The following is an 18,203-nucleotide window of genomic DNA, read 5'->3' as shown; positions in this document are numbered from 1 at the left end:
TTTTCAGTCCCCTTGAATAAGGATAGGTAAGAACACCACCTGAGCCCATCAACTTAATTTTTTTCTTATACTTAAAATTAACATTTAACACAGCCCCTAAGACAACCAAAGAATCATCTTTGAGTAAATGTCCAGTTTCAAAAGCATTATTGCATACTGATTGTTATGAGCTCATTATCTATCCTTATAGTCTAAAAATACAAATAATTGAGAATAAGCAACAATGACCAGTCTCAAATTATTATATTTTGGGCATATTATGTGAAGTTATCTTGAAAAGATAACAATGCAAGGAAAGGAAAGGAAAGAAAAGTACCAGCAGCAGAGGTTGAACTTGATTACAGTAGCATTGAGTGCATCTTTGGAGAATCAAGGGTGTTGCTTTGGAGGATCAAAAGGGGCAAGACAATTGCTATTAGTGACCAATAAAACAGAATATATTTAAATATAATACTTTATAAACTCACGATAACAAACAAAAACTTTATATAGCAAGTAATACAAGCTGTTATAATTCTTCTTAAAGTGTAATCCCCAGCGCTGAAAACAAACAGTTTAACAATTCTGACTAGGCAGAAATATATGACACAATTTAGAAATGCTACTTTAAACTTTAAGGATTGATTGATTGATCAATCATGTGCTGTCAGGTTGGTGTCACTATTAGCAGTTGTCTTGCCCCTTTTGTGTCTCAAGTGGATCTCTGGATCAGTGATTCATTTTTTCACTTTCTTGAGTATCCTGGTATTTTTAGGAGTCTTCTCCAATACCAAATTTAAAAGTATCGATACTACTTTTCTCCTGCTTCTTCACTATCCAATTTTTGCTTCAGTAACATGTTACATATGGAAAACCATTCCCTGCACAATTCAGATATTTGTAAATATGGATGTGTCATGGCGTTTGAATATCTTTTCCTTCATCTTTACTTTACTAAGTGCTAGTCTGTAGCATATTTCTTGACTGCAGACTTATTTTATTTTATTTTTTATTTTAACCTCACCTTTATTATTTTTATAAATAACTCAAGCTGATGAACATACCTAATACTCTTTCCTCCTCCTTGTTTTCCCAGGACAACAACCCTGTGAGGGGAGTTAGGCAGAGAGAGAGAGTGACTGACGAAGTTGGTCATCCAGTTGGTTTTTCATGCCAAAGGCAGGACTAAAACTCACAGTCATTATCTATCCTTATAGTCTAAAACTGGTGCCTTGACCACTAGACAAAACTGGCTATTGCTGATAATCAGTTCTAAAACACAACAGCTGTCTACTATTTCAATATATTTAATGTTAATAATATGGCTGATTGCTGTACTTGTTAAGTAGATTGATGTTTTAATAGATTGATAAAATTATATTTTTATTCTAGTTGGATATAGTGATAGCTGCCAACTTTTCAGTAATAATATACAGAATTTATATCTATTAGAATTTTCTTTCAGAATAACTTAATCTTCATATTAAGTTATATGATTAGAATTTTAATATATTTTTTCCAGAGTGATATAGTGGACTGCTAATAACATAGGAACATATACTAAATATCAGTACATTAGCATCGCATTAGCATTAGATCCTCCCTTGCTGTGCAGCATAAATATAATTACAATAAAGAATATTCTTTAAATAAAAACAGTTTACAAAGTAAGAACAGGTTTAAAAATTTAACCTAAGCATAAGATGTAACATGGAGAAATTTAAAAAAACTATGTTTGGTTAGTCATTCAGTACATCTCTGTCTACATGACATGCTTTTGGAGATGATCTGGGATAAATATAGATGCCATTTATTGGCTAATGGTGCAGGAAATTTAATTGTTTTCAAGTAATTTTATAGTGTACTTATATGCTTATATTTCAAAGCCTATAATTTGACAGGAGTGGTTATTCCTTAAATTATTTAACCTGAATAGCAATGAGTCATGGATAATTCTTAAACAATCAAACATATTTAAAATATTTTTTGTTAAAATGTAACATTTTATGTAGCATAGAATTTGCATTTTTTTTCACCTGTGAATGGGCCAAGAAAGAAAAATAAGGTCTTGATTACAAATGTGGATATTTTTAATACTAAATGTCACATGCCATTTCAAAACTTGTCAGTGAGATCTTGCACTCTTACAAAAGAATCTTGGCAAGGGAGATTTTCACTGGAACAATTTGGTGAATAATAGTATAAAAGGTATGTTTCTTAAATAGAAAAAAAATACAGTTCACTTTTTGAAAAAAAGAACTCATGATGTCTTTTAAACTGTCATTCCTTGTTCCTAACTTGCAATTAGGCAGCATTTCCAAAATGTCATTCTGAGATTTTCCTTCAACCATCATCCTAATAAAAACTGACGGCAAGCATATTATAACCAAACTTTCTCCCCTGTAATTACAAAGAACAATTTCAAACAGATTAATAAGGGAAATTCTACAACAGATTTCCAAGGACAGCTATGAAAACAACAGCATGCTTTTAAAGAAATACTCTGCAATATTGGCAAGATGGATGGTGATCAGGAGACAAATCCATGAGCAAAACTGTTTGGAGAGAATAATTTTGTAGTATGTGATATATACTATGTAAATGAGCTTATTAGGACAATCGTCTTTTATTATTGGTGCCCTATTTAATAGAGGCATTTAAAAAAACAATATTTCTGCCTGACTTTGGGGACAGAAAAAAATACATTGATATAATTGAAAGCAAATGATTGTATGTTGTACTATTTAATCATGTCATTTTTCAGTGACTAGTTCTTATGTTTCATTGCATAATTATAGAATAGTTAGCTTTAGTATAGATTAGGTCTCACTATTAGTAATCAAGCACGGTTTTGTTATTTTATCCTTGAAATCAGTTAAAATACTCCCATTTGCCAATATTTTCTTTAAAAATGTGACATGTCATAATTCACTTCAAGAATAGGCGTTTGTTTTATTTTTGCTTTGGGAGATTACTTATAATTGGCTGCTCTTTTAAAGTTCCAAAGTATTTTGTTTATGAAGTATATGTAGCTAATTTTTAAATTAAAGAAATCATCACAGGATAAATCAAAATATAGCTAAAATATATATTGCTAATAACAATCTCAGCTAACATGTGCAAAGATGCCTGTTTATAACAAATATAAAAATACTGATGAAAGGACTCTCTGCACAGTGCATATATTTAATACAACCTGGCTATCAAACTGCCCTAATCCATCTCCTTTCTAACAGATTTTAGAAATAGCACAGGGCACAAACAAGTAAAAGACCGTAAATTACTTTAAGGCTGTAATTCTATCCATAGTTATGTGGGCATAAATCCTATTGGATCATAAGATTTATTTCTTACATGCTTAGGACTATGTGCTTTTTTGTGATCATTTTCCTATGATACTTAATCAGACTAAAGCCAGATTTTTTGCATCCAAAGCCATGTTTGCATAGCCCCTAATCCAATGTGAGTCCTTAAATATTGGCCTCACTTCAAATTTCCTGCCTTGATAAGAACTGCCCCTTTCATAAGAGAAGGAAAGAAGATATCAGAAACTAATATCCCTATCCAATTCTGGTTCTGGACAGCTGACTTCAGTTTCCATTTCCCTAACAGAATTCAACCTCTGACAGAAAAATGGTTTCTTAACTCCCCAATAGCATAATCACAATCCCTACTCCTGCAAGAATTTGACTCATTTTCAAGCAAACACTAGCAGAATTTTCATGCAGATCTTCTTGTTTAGCAATGAACTCTAACACCCAGATATGACGAAACTAAGTATGCTTCTATGGGTAAGATTTTGAGAATTTTCTCAATGACAGATATATCATTTATAGAAGATTAGGATCTCTTTGGATGTACTCTCAGCACTGATAATTTAGAAGTACCTCTCCTTCTCTGTTGACTGTCTCTGGAGAGACAATAAAAGTTGACTGTGAAGAGTATTGATTAGCTGGAGTCAATAGCCGGAGGAACACTCCATCTCTCCTCATATTGTAAGAAGTTTTGTATATCATGGGAATCCAGTTTCAGAGAAGCCTTGGTAGCATTTAGTGTATTGCATTAAATAGGATCATGTGCAAGAGGAAAGCCTTGCAAATGTGGAACTGCATACATGACCAGAACATCTCTGTGTAAGCAATGTTTGGGTTGCTGGTGTATAAATTAATCATGCAAATTGAAAAACTGGCAGAACTTATGTATCTGTTTTAATACTACATTTGCCCTTCAGTTGAATGTTGTCCTAATAATGAACCCCAGGAAAGTAAATATGGAGGGAATATATAAAAATCATGCACTACTATAAACTAAATAAGGGTAGTTTTGAAATTGATCAATCTTTTATAGATTCAGAAGTATTAACAGTGAGAGATCCCTCATTGAAGAAATAATGACATTCTATTACAAGTGGTTGTGAGTCATTGTAACCGAGTCAGATCCAATTTTAATATCATTTTTATGATAGTTGTTAAGTGAATGATCATGGTTGCTAAGCAAATCTGTGTTTGTTAAGTGATCGGTATTGTTGATCTTTCGCAAATTATGATCACGTGATCGCAGGATCGTGCAACTGGTTGTAAATGTGAGTCAGTTGTCAAGCACCCAAATTACAATCACGTGACCATAAGGGTGGTGCAATGGTCATAAGTTTGAGGATTAATCGTAACTGAGTGGACTGGATTTTTTTCAGCATTACTGTGGTAACTTAGAATGGCTGCTAAATGAATGGTCATTAAATCAAGGATAGAACTTAACCAGTTGAGATAATTATAGAATGCTTTTTATTAATAAGTAGCACATTTTATGAAATATCTACCGTGCAATGCTCTACAATAAAATACACTTACTAAGACATCTTCTAATAAAGCCATCTTGGAATTAACATTTAGAAGAAAATATATTGTGAGTATGACTGCGTTACATTGTTTGCTCTATTTCATTAATAAATAAAATGGTTAACTATTTGTTATCTCCTTGACCTCTCAGTAGCCTTCGATAACATCAATCACGGTATCCTTTTGGACTGGCTGTAGGATTTGGGGCTAGGCAGCACAATTCTATGCTGGCTTGGCTCCTTTCTCCAAAGCTGGTCCTGATTGCTGTTGATAGGCAATGAGAGATCTAGCCCCTGGCCATTCTCTTGTGGCATTCTGCAGAGCTCAGTACTCTTCCCACTCCTGTTTAACATCGGCATGAAGTCTATGGGTGAGATCATCAGTCACCATGAGTTGATGTATCATCATTATGCTGAAGATACTCAACTTTATATCTCCACATCTGGTGACCTGAATGATGCTGTTGCTACCTTTCATGATACCTGGAGGCTGTGGGAACCTGAATGGGGGACAACCAGTGGTGGGATTCAGCTGGTTTAGCTAATTTTTTGTTGCCCAGGCCCAGAATGGACCTCCGGAAGTGGCATCCACACAGAGAACCGGCTGTTAACATATTTGAATCCCACCATTGGGGACAACAGGCTAGGACTGAACCCTAGCAACACTAAGTGACATTGGGTGCATGGAGTGTCAAAGCCGAATCTTTAACATCTTTAATTCTGGACAGTTTGCAACTTAGGGGTTCTTCTGGACTCATAATTCTTGCTAGATCAGGGGTCATCAACCCCTGATCTATGGACCGGTACTAGCCACGGCATTCCAAAAATAGGTCCATGCAAACAAGCAAAGCCCATCCATGGGATGCAGGCAGCACACAAAACAACACACTCTCCAGGAGAAAAGGAGAAAAATCTTTCTCCACGGAACCAGTCCCTGGTGCTCAAAAGGTTGGGGACCTCTGTGCTAGATGATTAAGTGATGGGCATGAGTAGGAGACCCTTTGTACAACTTTGGTTTGTGCACCAGCTGTGGCCTTTTCTGGATCAGGACTCCCTGTGCTCAGTCATTCAAGCCCTAGACATTTCTTGTCTAGACTACTTCAATATGTTCTGCATAGGGCCATCCCTGAAATGCAATTGGAAGCTTCAGCTAGTGCAGATTGGAGCAGTGTGAGCAATCTTTGGTGCTCCTATAATGGCCCATGTCACACTGCTGTTGCGTGAGCTAAACTGACTGCCTGTTTGCTTCTGGGTGCAGTTCAAGTATTGGTTATGACCATTAAAGCCCTCCGTGGCATGGGTCTTGATTAATTATAAACCATCTTCTCCTACTTGTCCTACTTGTCCTAGTAGGGCAGGCCTGTTCCACTCCTGCCAGCAGAGGAGGCCTACTGCTGATTCTGTTAGTCAAGGAACCCTGGTTGGCAGGATCCAAGAGAAGAGCCCTCTCTGCCCTAGCACCCATCCTCTGAAACATACAGCCCCTGGGGTGAAGTCTGCCTCCACCCTCCTGCCCTTCCGTGAGAGTCTGAAGACTTGGCTCTGTCAGTTGGCCTGGGGACCTAATGGGGGAATACCACACTATTGGACTAATATCTGACCCCACTTCCTTGCTGTGTGCCCTATTTCCTCCCACCCATCTTTTAATTCATATTGCTGTATTTTCATTATTTATTTTATGGTTTCATTGTTTTACTATTGTTATAATTACATTTTTAAATAATTTTTACATTCTACCATTGTAAGCCAACCAGAGTAGCCCCACAGAGAGATGGATAGCAAATAAATCAATAAAATAAATAGAAAAAGAGAAATTGTCCAAGAGAATAATTAATGATTAATAATTTAGCCATGTTATAGATGCAATGATAATTCTGTTGAAGACTTTTCAATGTAAGAATGTTTTTTATATTATTCAGAAACATAAAAAAGAATATTCTAATTAAAAAATTCATATCAATGTCTTGATTCAAGAATTCAGGTTAATCAAGCTAAAAAAAATTACAGATAAGACTTCCGGTTTTGTATCGCAGTGAGACAGGATGCAGGAAGGCAGAGCTCTGCCTTCTGCACCCATTTTCATCCTGCTGGAGGTCCTGAAAAGGGCCTAAAGTCACCCCGAAGAGGCGATGAAAAAGGAGGGGTGCCTTATCAATCAGAGAGACAGCAATCTCTCTGTTCGATCCAAGGAAAGCCTTCTAAACCGGCAGGGGAAAGACCGGACACACCTCTGCGGCTGGCCATTAGCTGCTGACATCCGAAGAACAAAAGCTTTAATTAGCACATAGTAAACAGCATGTTTGGACTGGGTGAGAATATTGATCCTTCCTTTACTATTTTACAACTGAATTTGCTGAGAAAGGCTCCCAAGAAGCTTAAAACCTCCAGATATGAATGGAAGCGGCACTTCACAATACTGAAGTGAAAGTAATACAAAGCTACAGTTTTGATAAATCTGAGAACTGAGATAATTGTTAAGATTTTCTCTTTGGAAAAAATATTGAGGTGAAATATAAGAAATCAACCCTTTGATATAAGAGTGGAAAATGGACTTTGAGTGACATCTAGTGGTGGATTTGAGTACAGCACTATAACTAGCTCCTTGGCTGCTTAGTGACTTTCAGCTTAAGGGAGAACAACTAGCAATAAGGGAAAATATTTTGGCATATTTATCATCCTGATTTTCTTGGACTATAAATACCTACTGAGCTTGGACTTTTAATCTCAAGAGCTAGTGGGAGAGAAAGAAAAATACGTCTGGCTGCAGGGAGGTTGAATATTTTGAACACCTGGAACATTGTGGATTACAACATTGCCTGACTGATAATTTTCAGGATACTTGAGTCAAAGGATTACATAATTATAAAGGCTATATATAAAGACCAGAAAACTAGAGGAAATTTTGTTCCACTCTAACTGAGACTGGTGATAGTAGAGGATTTTTAGGAATGATGCCTCAAGAAAAAACAAATATCTTTCAGAAGGAAATATTTTCTATGCCACAGCAAATTCATCAAACAATTGTTGCACACAAAGAGGACATAAAAAGAAATCATAATGAGACTAAAAATAACCTAGATGATATAAAAAACCAAATCTTCAAATTGAAGCTACAACTGGAAAGCTCCAGACAACAACTACAAAGTATGAACAAATAAACCAGAAATCAGAGGGTGAAGCAGAAGAAAAATGGACCTAGAGATGGAGGATATAGGAAAAGGAAAATATGGACTGCCATACACAAATAAAATACTGCAAGCTACATATAACAATTAAAATACAAAAGACCCTTTACTCCTTTCTCCTTTGATAACAAGAAAGAAGATTCTAGAAAAATGGAACATAGAGCAGGTAGAGGAAATGTCTAGGAAAGGTGGATGGGTGGAATTCCCCCCCAAAAATACTCAGCCTAAATTGTCTTTGTCTTGCCAAGCAGCTTTCACAAAAACAGAAAGAAAATTCTTGGGTGATTTAATTGCCTTGGCCTGGAAAGCTGGTTGGCAAAGAAAAAAAGTGAAAATTAGACTTAAAAAACAGAGGATTTGATCTACCAGAGGGGACACTATCTGTTTAATATACCTGTTTGAATATGATTAAAAGAATGGATGACCCTTAGATATAACTAGATTTTTATAAAGAAAGATATGACTTAGAATTAAAATAGCATTTCTTCTTCTTTTGATGTGGGAAATTTGAAAATAAGAGGATTAGTGTGAATATTTTTTTAGCTATATAAATGTAATTAATATTGAGAAAATCATCTGACAAACATACTTTAAATATTGATGGGAAATCAAACTTTAATAAGAGCACAAAAAACAGGATATTGACTTATGAATTGATATTATTATTTCTAAAATATTAGTAAAATATGATAAAGATGTCTATATCTAATTTCATATGCATCAATAGTACTAACAATTGTAATTGTGTAATGAGGGGAAAATAGAAAAATATGGGGAAGAAAGGAGGATCAGGGAAAAATACTGTGCAGTACTGAATAGATCTATATTGAAAAAGTTAATGTTAAATATGTGAACCCAGACAACATGTTGTTTACTAAGCTCTAAAGACTGTAATTCTTAAAAATTAATAAAAGCTATAAAAAAAAGAATTACAGATAAAATTAGTCCTTGACTTATAGCAGTTCATTTAGTGACCATTCAAAGTTACAATGGCACTGCAAAAAGTGACTTATGACCATTTTTCACACTTACAACCCTGTGGTCAGATGATCAAAATTTGGCTGCTTGGCAACTGGCTCATATTTATGATGGACGCCGTGTCCTGGGGTCATGTCATCACCTTTTGCGACCTTCTGACAAGAAAAGTCAATGGGAAAACCATGTTACTAACTTAACCTTATGGTGATTCACTTAACAACTGTGCCAAGACAGGTCATAAAATGAGACAAATTCACTTAACAACTGTCTTGCTTAGCAACAGAGATTTTGGGCTCAGTTGTGGTTGTAAGATGAGAACTACTGGTACTCAACTTATGATGACGATGAATCCCCCAAAAGCTACAAAGGACCCAGATCTTCCTCCTCCCCCCATGGTCACATGATTGCATTTTGGGTACCTGCCTGCCCATATTTGTGGTTGTTTGCATTCTCCCAGAGCCATGTGACTTTTATTCCTGACGTTTTGGCTCCAAACGGGCATTTACAGTACTTCAATGGATTTGCTTACTGACTGCTGTGTTTGCTTAACAACCACTGCAAAGAAGATAATAAAATTGGATCTGGTCACCTGCTGACCCATTTTACAACAGTGATGACTTATGATCTAAATCGGGGTGTCAAACTCGCAACATCACATGATGTGTCACGATGTATCATGACTTTTTTGCCATTGCCATCATTGACACCCTTAATCTAAATTGTGGATTTAATTACATTGTAATTCAAGGACTACCTGCATACCTTTCACATATCAAATGCATTGTATATTTTCATACATAGGATTGTTCGGTAAATGTTGTCATTTTATATAGTTTAAATGACTTGATAAGGGCTTGAGTGTGAAGAATATATTATAATATGGTAAAAATGTGCAGAGCATCACTGTGAACTAAATACTGAACTTAATCCAGAGCTGAATAACATATCTTTGTTCTTTTTCAAACTTGTTAAAAACACTGTACAATGTTGATTGTAAATCTTCACATGTACAAAGAGTGATGTGGAATGGACCAATCAAAATATAAAGCATTAGAATAGGATACAAGTAAAAGGAAATATTGCTTAGTATGAATTACAGATTGAAATTCCTCTGCCTTCTAGGTCATTCTATTAATTTTTTCAGTAAACAAAATTCAAAATATAAATACTGAAGCTAAATATGCAAGTTTCAAAAATATCTTGGTCCATTATAAAAGTGTTCACAAAAGTAACGAAATAATTTCATAATTATAAACTGCTAGTATTCATGAATAGAATGGCTACATTTTTGCTACCTATTTTCCTTTATCATCCAGTCCAAGGAAAAGATAGCATTTCAAAAATGAGCATCTTCATGCTTTGTAGGTTTATGCGTTCCTAATAAGTCAATATACAGAATATACAGAATAACAGAGTTGGAAGGGACTTTGGAGATCTTCTAGTGTAACTCCCTGCTCAAGCAGAAAACCCTATACCAGGGGTAGGCAACCTTGGCTCTTTTATGACTCGTGGACTTCAACTCCCAGAATTCCTGAGCCAGCATGGCTCAGCTTGGAAACTCTCCCTTTCCCCGCAGCATGGCTGGCTCAGGAATTCTGGGAGTTGAAGTCCACGAGTCATAAAAGAGCCAAGGTTGCCTACCCCTGCCCTATACCGTTTCAGAGAAATGGTTGTCCAATCTCTTGTTAACACTTCCAGTGTTGGAGCATTCGCAATTTCTGGAGGCAAGTCATTCTTTCATTGACATGGTGACCTTTATACATTGTAACCATCTTTAAATAATGTGTGGGTGTGTGTGACAAGGTGATCCCCCCTAGGAAGGAAAAGTAAAATAGCGTACCTTCTTTGTTTACATCAGCCCCCATGAACAGTGGGGTAGGGTGAGTGAAAGAATTTTCTCCTCTGGCCATTTGTGATTTCAAAATTTCCTTCTTGTCATTTTCAAGAGGAAAGAACACCTGCCTGAAGCTGACATACCCAACAATTTCATTCAGCCTTGGGCCTGAAAGAAAGGGAGGCATATACATGCATGCATGTATCCATCCATACATATACTCATACACACACACACACACACACACACACACACACACACACACACACACATCCTATATTCAGTGATATAAGTTATTATGCCCATCGTAACTGATTGAAGCAGCTTAGGAACCTCATGAATAAATAAGTTCATGAAGTTGTGAGTACAATCAGTGATTTGAGACCACACAGAATTGTTATGTAAATGTGCAGCAGATGTATCTAATAATTATGACAGAGAAAAGAAATGTCAAAAGACTGTTGACTCAAGAGAACAGGGGAAATGGCCTACGATTTAAAGCCTAAGTTGAGATCATGGCTTAATGGACTTTTGCTCTGATACAATGGACATTTTTTTCATTCAGTTCCCACACCATTTAATGTCCATTAAATGAATATTTGTGTGTTAAATAGAGGTCTTCCAGGAAATAACATTATTGACAACAACTATGTAATAATGCAAATGGCATAAATTAATGCAATAAAATATAACCATAATTTATGTTCATTCAGATTTAATGTATATCCCCTTTAGTGGGTTGTTAAATTGATATATACACATAAACATATGTATCTCTCTGTTCGATATCAAGTGCTGGAGTTTGTAACAAGCAGATCTGCATTTACAGTTCTTTGTAATAAAAAAGATTTTATCTAGCTACATTGAGTCTGTGAAGCTTCTGCTGTTAGTTAGTATCTGAATATGGGAGTGATTTTCTGGAGAGTAAAAATATTCAAGATTGCTATAGTTAGTCGAAGTCTGATAAACAGAATCAGAATATCTCTACCTATCTACTTTGGAAGGTCTGCTTAAAGGTCTGCTATCCTCTGTCTTTTATAATGGTAGATTTATATCTGAGAACATTCTGCAAATATAACATCAACATCTGGGTTCCAAAATGATAGAATGAGTCTCCAACACATACTCATTATTGTTAGGTTATCACACCAACTGCCTAGTGAATCTCTCAGCAGTTTACAATAAGTGATAAAATCAAAACCCCTGAAATATTAAAACAATTTAAACCAGCAGTTGAAAAGCTCTTTTTGCAGGTCCTTTGCATGGCTTTTTAAAAAAGGAAACAAAAAGATTAGGTTATCATCATCACAAAGAAGTAGAGCTCCCACAGGGGAAAAAAAAGGCTTGATAAAGAGATGCTATGGGATATGCCATAACAAATTGTAGACAAATCTTTTCAGAGGATCTTAAAGACTGAATTAGGAGGGGGGATGTCTTATGGGCAGATGTGTTTTCTCAGGTTTTCTGGGCCCAAGCCACACAGAATTTTAAAGCCCTTTGGTTTTTACCTGGATATTGCCAAACTGTAATGCTTTTTACAAAGGGATAAATATATTATCCTCAGTTCTATACTAGATATGGGATTAGAATCAAGGATAGCCCCACATAGGTCAAATTATAATATATGGTATTATTTAATTATCAAACTTGTATGCTGTCCATCTCTCTAAAGACAACTTGCATACATCTATTTATTTCAAGGCATTTATGCTGCTTCAGTCCTTCAGACTCTAAGCAGTTTAGAGCAGAGAAATCAGTACAGTAATTATAATAATATAAAAATAATATAAAATACCAGTACTGTGGTGTATATCTCTAGATCAGCGGTTCTCAACCTATGGGTCGCGACCCCATTTGGGGTCGATCGACCATTTCATGGGGGTCACCAAGCAAGGCTGTCTGCCATTTTTTTCCCCTTTTCCCGCGGGTGCCTTACCTCCCTTGGGCTGGGCCAGCTGGTGGCCCAGCCAGTGTGTCGGCCTGCTCCGTTTCTGCCGCTTGCCAGCTATGCCTCGGCCAGCACAAGGGGTAGCACCATGCATGTGTGGCGCTCCCGGGCAGGGAAACTCCTCGACTTACGACAGGTTGGGTAGTCCTCAACTTACGACCGGTTTAGTCCTCGACTAATGACTGGTTGGGGGTCACGGCATTAAAAAGGTTGAGAACCACTGCTCTAGATATTATAAATCATCTGCCAAACAATCAATAAATTGCATCAGTACTGATAGTGCCCTCGTACATGTTATGATTAGATTCAAACTTAACTCCACCATCATGAAGATATCTGGAAAAGCCAAGTTTTTAACAACTTGCTTAAAATCAAGACTGAGAAATACAGATCTTATTTCTGGTGGTATGGCATTCTACAAAGGGGAAGTTTCTGCAGAAAGCATTTGTCTCTGAATTTCCATCATGCCTCAGCAGATACTCTCTTCAGGCACAGAGTGGATGGATGGACAGAGTCTATTGGAAGTAAATGGCCTTGTGTATAATCAGGCTGCAGACCACAAGCCATCATACCCAGCAAGGGACACATGTCAGGACATTGATTATATTATCAAATAGGTTTTCCATGTGGTAAATCCTAGCTAGAGGTAAAGATGGTTACATCTTTCTCTCTCTCTTCCTCTTCAATCCATCCATCCTCAAATATATCATGGAGGGTTTCATCTGTAAAATATAGTCCCTTTACCAGTAATCAATTATTTTCAAAACTTATGAAGTAGCCTAAGATCAATTAGAAGTAGGCTTCACCACTCTAACTAGAAATCTATTCCTGATGTAAGTCATTGCTCTGAAAATAAAAAGTGCCAGTCTTTCTTTGGACTTTTCTTACTTTTAGGACTTGCAGCCATTTCCTTCCCCCCCCCCTTCTGCTCCTATTGTGAAGCAATGTAGAATCATCCAAGAAAGCAACTTTTTTTAAAAAAAAATATTTTTATTAGATAACATTTTTTTAAATGTTTTTTTTTAAAAAAGTCTTCATGAATATAAATATAGGCTTAATGAGTTAAGCCTATGGCACCAATAATCTAAAAAGATTGAACAAAGAAAGGACACATCACTGACATTTTCAAATTAGCTTCATTGGAACACATTTGCATTTTGATCTGACTGTTGTTCACTCAAGAGCTGCTGCAATCTACAAGTGATTTTTGCAATGTATATGTACAATGTATAGTGGTATGTGTCCATGGAATATATACATTTGCTTTATACCCCAAAGGAACTCAAGATGGCTTACAACAATCGAAACAAAATGCAAAACCTAAAAGATGACCATAAAATCAATTAAAATCAATTACAGTATATTGACATTGACCTTCTTCTGTCCACAGTCTCTGTGCTGTGAAATCAAGCAGAGGCGTCGAGGGGTAGGCTCAGTGTTACGTTTGTGCCAACACCTCCTTGATGATCAGGATACCTGTAGTCTGAATGCGGACCATCAGTCGATGCAGCTGATAATTGTAAATCTTGAAAGAAGGTGGGAAGCTATCATCATGCAAGCAGTCCAGTGGCAAACTAGATTGCAGAAGAAGTTGGCAAAGCATCCAGTAAGTGATACCTGTCTGACTTACCCTCCCACCCCTTCCCGTCCATTCCCATTGGACTTACTGTTCCATTATCTCAACTTTTCTTATTATGTTATAGCCAGGTACAACAGGAGCCAAATAATTTGCTTCTGGAATTTTTTTTCTTAAAATTCACGTTTTAATTTCCACAGTGATGAAATCCATCAATTAATGGGTTGAGCAGAAATTATTTTAAAGAATACAATTCTGTATTTTACATTGTGTGATGTCTGTACTGAATGAAATGATTTCTGAAGAGCTAAAACTCTCCAGTGGTAGATAAATTACATCAGTCCTTCTTATAATTCAGTCCAATTTTCTTTTCTTCTTCTTCTTTTTTTTTTTGCAAATCAGGTGCATCTGGGATTGCCTTTTTAAAGATAATTTTGAATTAGTGTTGTGGTAGGGAATGGGGCAGGGGCATTATGACATTGTGCAAGTCTATGGAACTGATTTTCCATTTCAGAAATGGTTGCAGTTTGGGGTATGTATCATTTACCTGCCAGTGACTGCTAGTTTATATCTATATACTTCATGTTCTTTCTTCCTCTGTCGCACCAAGCTCATCTTTAATAAAATCTCAGAGCAAGGAAAATGTGAGGTCATGAATGTTGTGTTTAAGCTTGAAATATTATACAGGTAGTTCTTGACTTATGAATGATTGCTTAATGGTTCAAAGTTACTACGGACACCCCCAGAGTTACTTATGACCTGTTTTCAGAGTTACAACAGCTGCACGCATCCGAGAGTCCTAGGATCACATTTTGGGCACTCGGCAATCAATGCCATTTGTAGCAGTCACAGGAATGTGAATTGTGACTTTTTTTTTTTACTTTTTGATTTCCAGCATTTGCCTCCAGTTTCCAGCAAAACACATCCTTGGGAAAAATGCATTTGCTTTACAACCAGATGTTTGCTTAATGACCATTGTAACCAAAAAGAGTTATAATTTCATATCTTGGCATGTGATGCCTCATATTATGACCACAACAATATAAGATTGAAATTACAGGCTCAATTGTTGTCATAAGTCAGAACTTAAGGATGGCTCTGCTGGATCAGACCAAGAACCATCTTTGTCCAGCATTTTGTTTCTCAGAGTGGGCAATGAGATGCTTTTGTAGCCTCAACCACCTTTATTCTCCTGCCACTAATTTGGAAGCCAGATGTGTTTGAACCATAAATATATTCAATCACTATTTAAAGCTACTAAAATTAGCTTTAAAATTTAAAGCTCATTCACTGGTGGCAGTGAATTCCACAGGTTAATTATGCACTGTGGAAGAAGTGCTTTGTGAAGAAGCGGACATACAGTATGGTTGCTGTCTTTGCAGAATTCACCTTTGCCCCCAACAGTGGTTTGGTTTTGCAGCAACAGCACACTAGAAGTATGACACTCCAGGTAATCCTGCAGCAAACTTCTTTCTGTCTCCCTCCCTATGTCCTCATACAGTGCATATATGGCATATGGCCGGGAGCAGAGACAGTGATTTTTTTGTTTTGTTTTGTTTTGTTTCACTTAAAATATCTGTAACTAGCAGTGAGCTGTTCTGTTGTGTTGTGCTTCCATTTCAATGTCACCTTAGGTCCTGTCCTCTTCTGCCTCAAGCAGAGGCAAGGAGCAGCCATGGGAAAAACCTAGTGGGCTGCTGAACACACAAGAATGCTGCAGATGGGGACCAGTTTTCTTTTTTCCAGACAGGCAACTGCTTGGAGGTACTGCAGTACCTCTAAATAAGTGGATATCTGTTAATTAAAAGTGAATGCTGCTTCTGCAGCAGGAGTGAAGTAGTCTTGTGTCTTTATTTGGATAGGAATCGATTAGGAGGTGAGGTAGAAAGAGTGCCCAAGCACTACTTTATCTTTGTATCAGAACTGGACAGAACTTCACAAGCTCCACACTGCTTTGTTCCCACTTTGCCTGGGGAAACCTGGCCTTGCTTGCTGGACTGAATTCTCTTTTACCTAGTAGGGAATGCAACTTGTTTCCTGCCAAGATATAGCAGCTATTAAAAATTCTTTCTAGGTTTGATTTGGAGCACGGATGATATTTTTGTTTTGTGGAGACTTGTAGCTGCAAACATATGCCCCATATAAAAATGTGGGCCTTCGTATATAAGTATTATTCCAGTGATGAAAGAGTTCTTAGAATCCAAATGTTCTGGTTGGAATTGAATTTCGTTAGCTTCTGATGCATTCGCTTTCTCCCAATTCCAAGCTGGCATTTTACAGCATTTCCTTTCATTCAGTTCCTGTGTAGTCATTTCTTGGGTTGATCCCAAAATTGCTTTCTCTGCTTTGTCTACTTCCTTGAGCTTGATGCTGTGCCAGTCTTGGCAAATGAATAGTTTCCCTGGGAAACTGTGTCTGTATGTGTGTTTTAATTGAGGTTGTCCAAAATATACTGTAATATATAAAACAAAGCGGATGTGTTTGCATCTCTGATGGCATCTTATTTGATATTAATAAGAGTCACTGATATGGAAAAAGATTACTTGGATCATTACATCATGCAATATGTAAGATCAGGAGTTATTTCCATCTTTTCTTTAAAGTGTTGTTCTAACATTTTTCTTTGTCATTTTTTTTACCAATGGTATCTACTGGCATTCTATTATTACTGCTCAAAGAGATTTAATTGAGTGTTTAATTTCTCTGTTTAATTTCAGTATTATTTCTTTCTTCTTCTCCTCCTTCCCTGCTCCCAAAGGAGGAAATAATAAGTAAAGGAACTGCAGGTTGGGACTATTATCTGGCTGTCCAAAATCCCTTTTCTGGATGAAAAGCACCTGGTGATCAAAAGCAATTGTTATTTTCTTTTCCCTGTGAATCCTGAATTTGCTTAACCCAAACAGTGTTTTCGTATTTTGTAGAAAGAAGGATTTTATATTTTAGTTTAACTTTTCCAAATTTGCATTAATGCATGATCCTTCTTTCCCATTCTTTTTAATATGCAACTGTTTTAAAGATAATATATCCCTCCACACTGTCATTTCTGTAATGGTGCATGCCAATTTCTCAACATTCAAAATGTGTACATGAACAACAACTACAAAATCCCTTTAGTTTATTCCACTCTAGGTGTAAGAACAGCATGGATTACCAGGCCCATCTTAACATTCCCAAAGAAGGTAAAATTCACAAGCAATTCAATGCATCCAGTTGCCTAATTGCTAATCCACTATTCTTCCCTTTAGTTGCAAGCGCTTTCCTTCTCTTATGGTTGTGAAATATGTTACGTGTGTGTGTGTGTGTGTGTGTGTGTGTGTGTGTGTGTGTGTGTGTGTGTGAGAGAGAGAGAGAGAGAGAGAGAGAGAGAGAGAGAGAGAGAGAGAGAGAGAGAGAGAGAGAGAGAGAGAGAGAGAGAGAGATTCATAAGAATTTCTAAACTACTCTTCCTCTGAGGAAGCCATTCCATTGTGTTGAATTAAACTCTCTGAATTCTAAGCCATCCTGACCAATTTATCCAAGTTGCATTCAGCATCTATGAAAAGCAGCATTTTGAATAGAATGCTCTAAATTTTGGATAGTAAACAAGCTATGAAGTAATTCAGGGAATCTTTTTCCTAGAATAAACTATTCTGTTTTAATACTGTGTTTGCATATGTGTCTCTGTGTACTTGTTTGTGTTTTATAGCTGTTCCATACAATATTTTATATTCTGACAAAAACTTTTAAATACTACATCAGTTGTGAAAGTGACATTTTAAAATTCCTTTAACTGAAGGTAACTGAAAGCTAATGTTTTCCCAGCTGAAACTTGGAAATATTTAAACACATGTAAATATGAAATATTTTGTATTTTTATACTCTGACTTTGG

At 36.5% G+C, this 18,203-nt stretch overlaps 1 protein-coding gene across 7 annotated transcripts in view; it reads left to right on the top strand.

Moving 5' to 3' along the window:
• The window catches only part of AKAP6 (A-kinase anchoring protein 6), a 288,472-nt gene that overhangs the window by 244,850 nt on the left and 25,419 nt on the right, over positions 1-18,203 (top strand). For 6 of the 7 annotated variants that reach the window (XM_039351874.1, XM_039351875.1, XM_039351876.1 and 3 more), the window contains one exon: positions 14,149-14,364. The exons of the other annotated variant lie outside the window; for it this stretch is intronic. In XM_039351874.1, coding sequence (XP_039207808.1) covers positions 14,149-14,364 — 216 coding nt within the window. The remainder of the gene's footprint in view (positions 1-14,148; positions 14,365-18,203) is intronic. 7 annotated transcript variants of the gene reach the window in all.

Source organism: Crotalus tigris, unplaced genomic scaffold (genome assembly GCF_016545835.1).
Source record: "Crotalus tigris isolate CLP2741 ecotype Arizona unplaced genomic scaffold, ASM1654583v1 scf7180000018371.15429387391:27106975, whole genome shotgun sequence".
NCBI classification, from domain to species: domain Eukaryota; kingdom Metazoa; phylum Chordata; class Lepidosauria; order Squamata; family Viperidae; genus Crotalus; species Crotalus tigris.
This window is presented reverse-complemented; position numbering and strand designations above follow the sequence as displayed.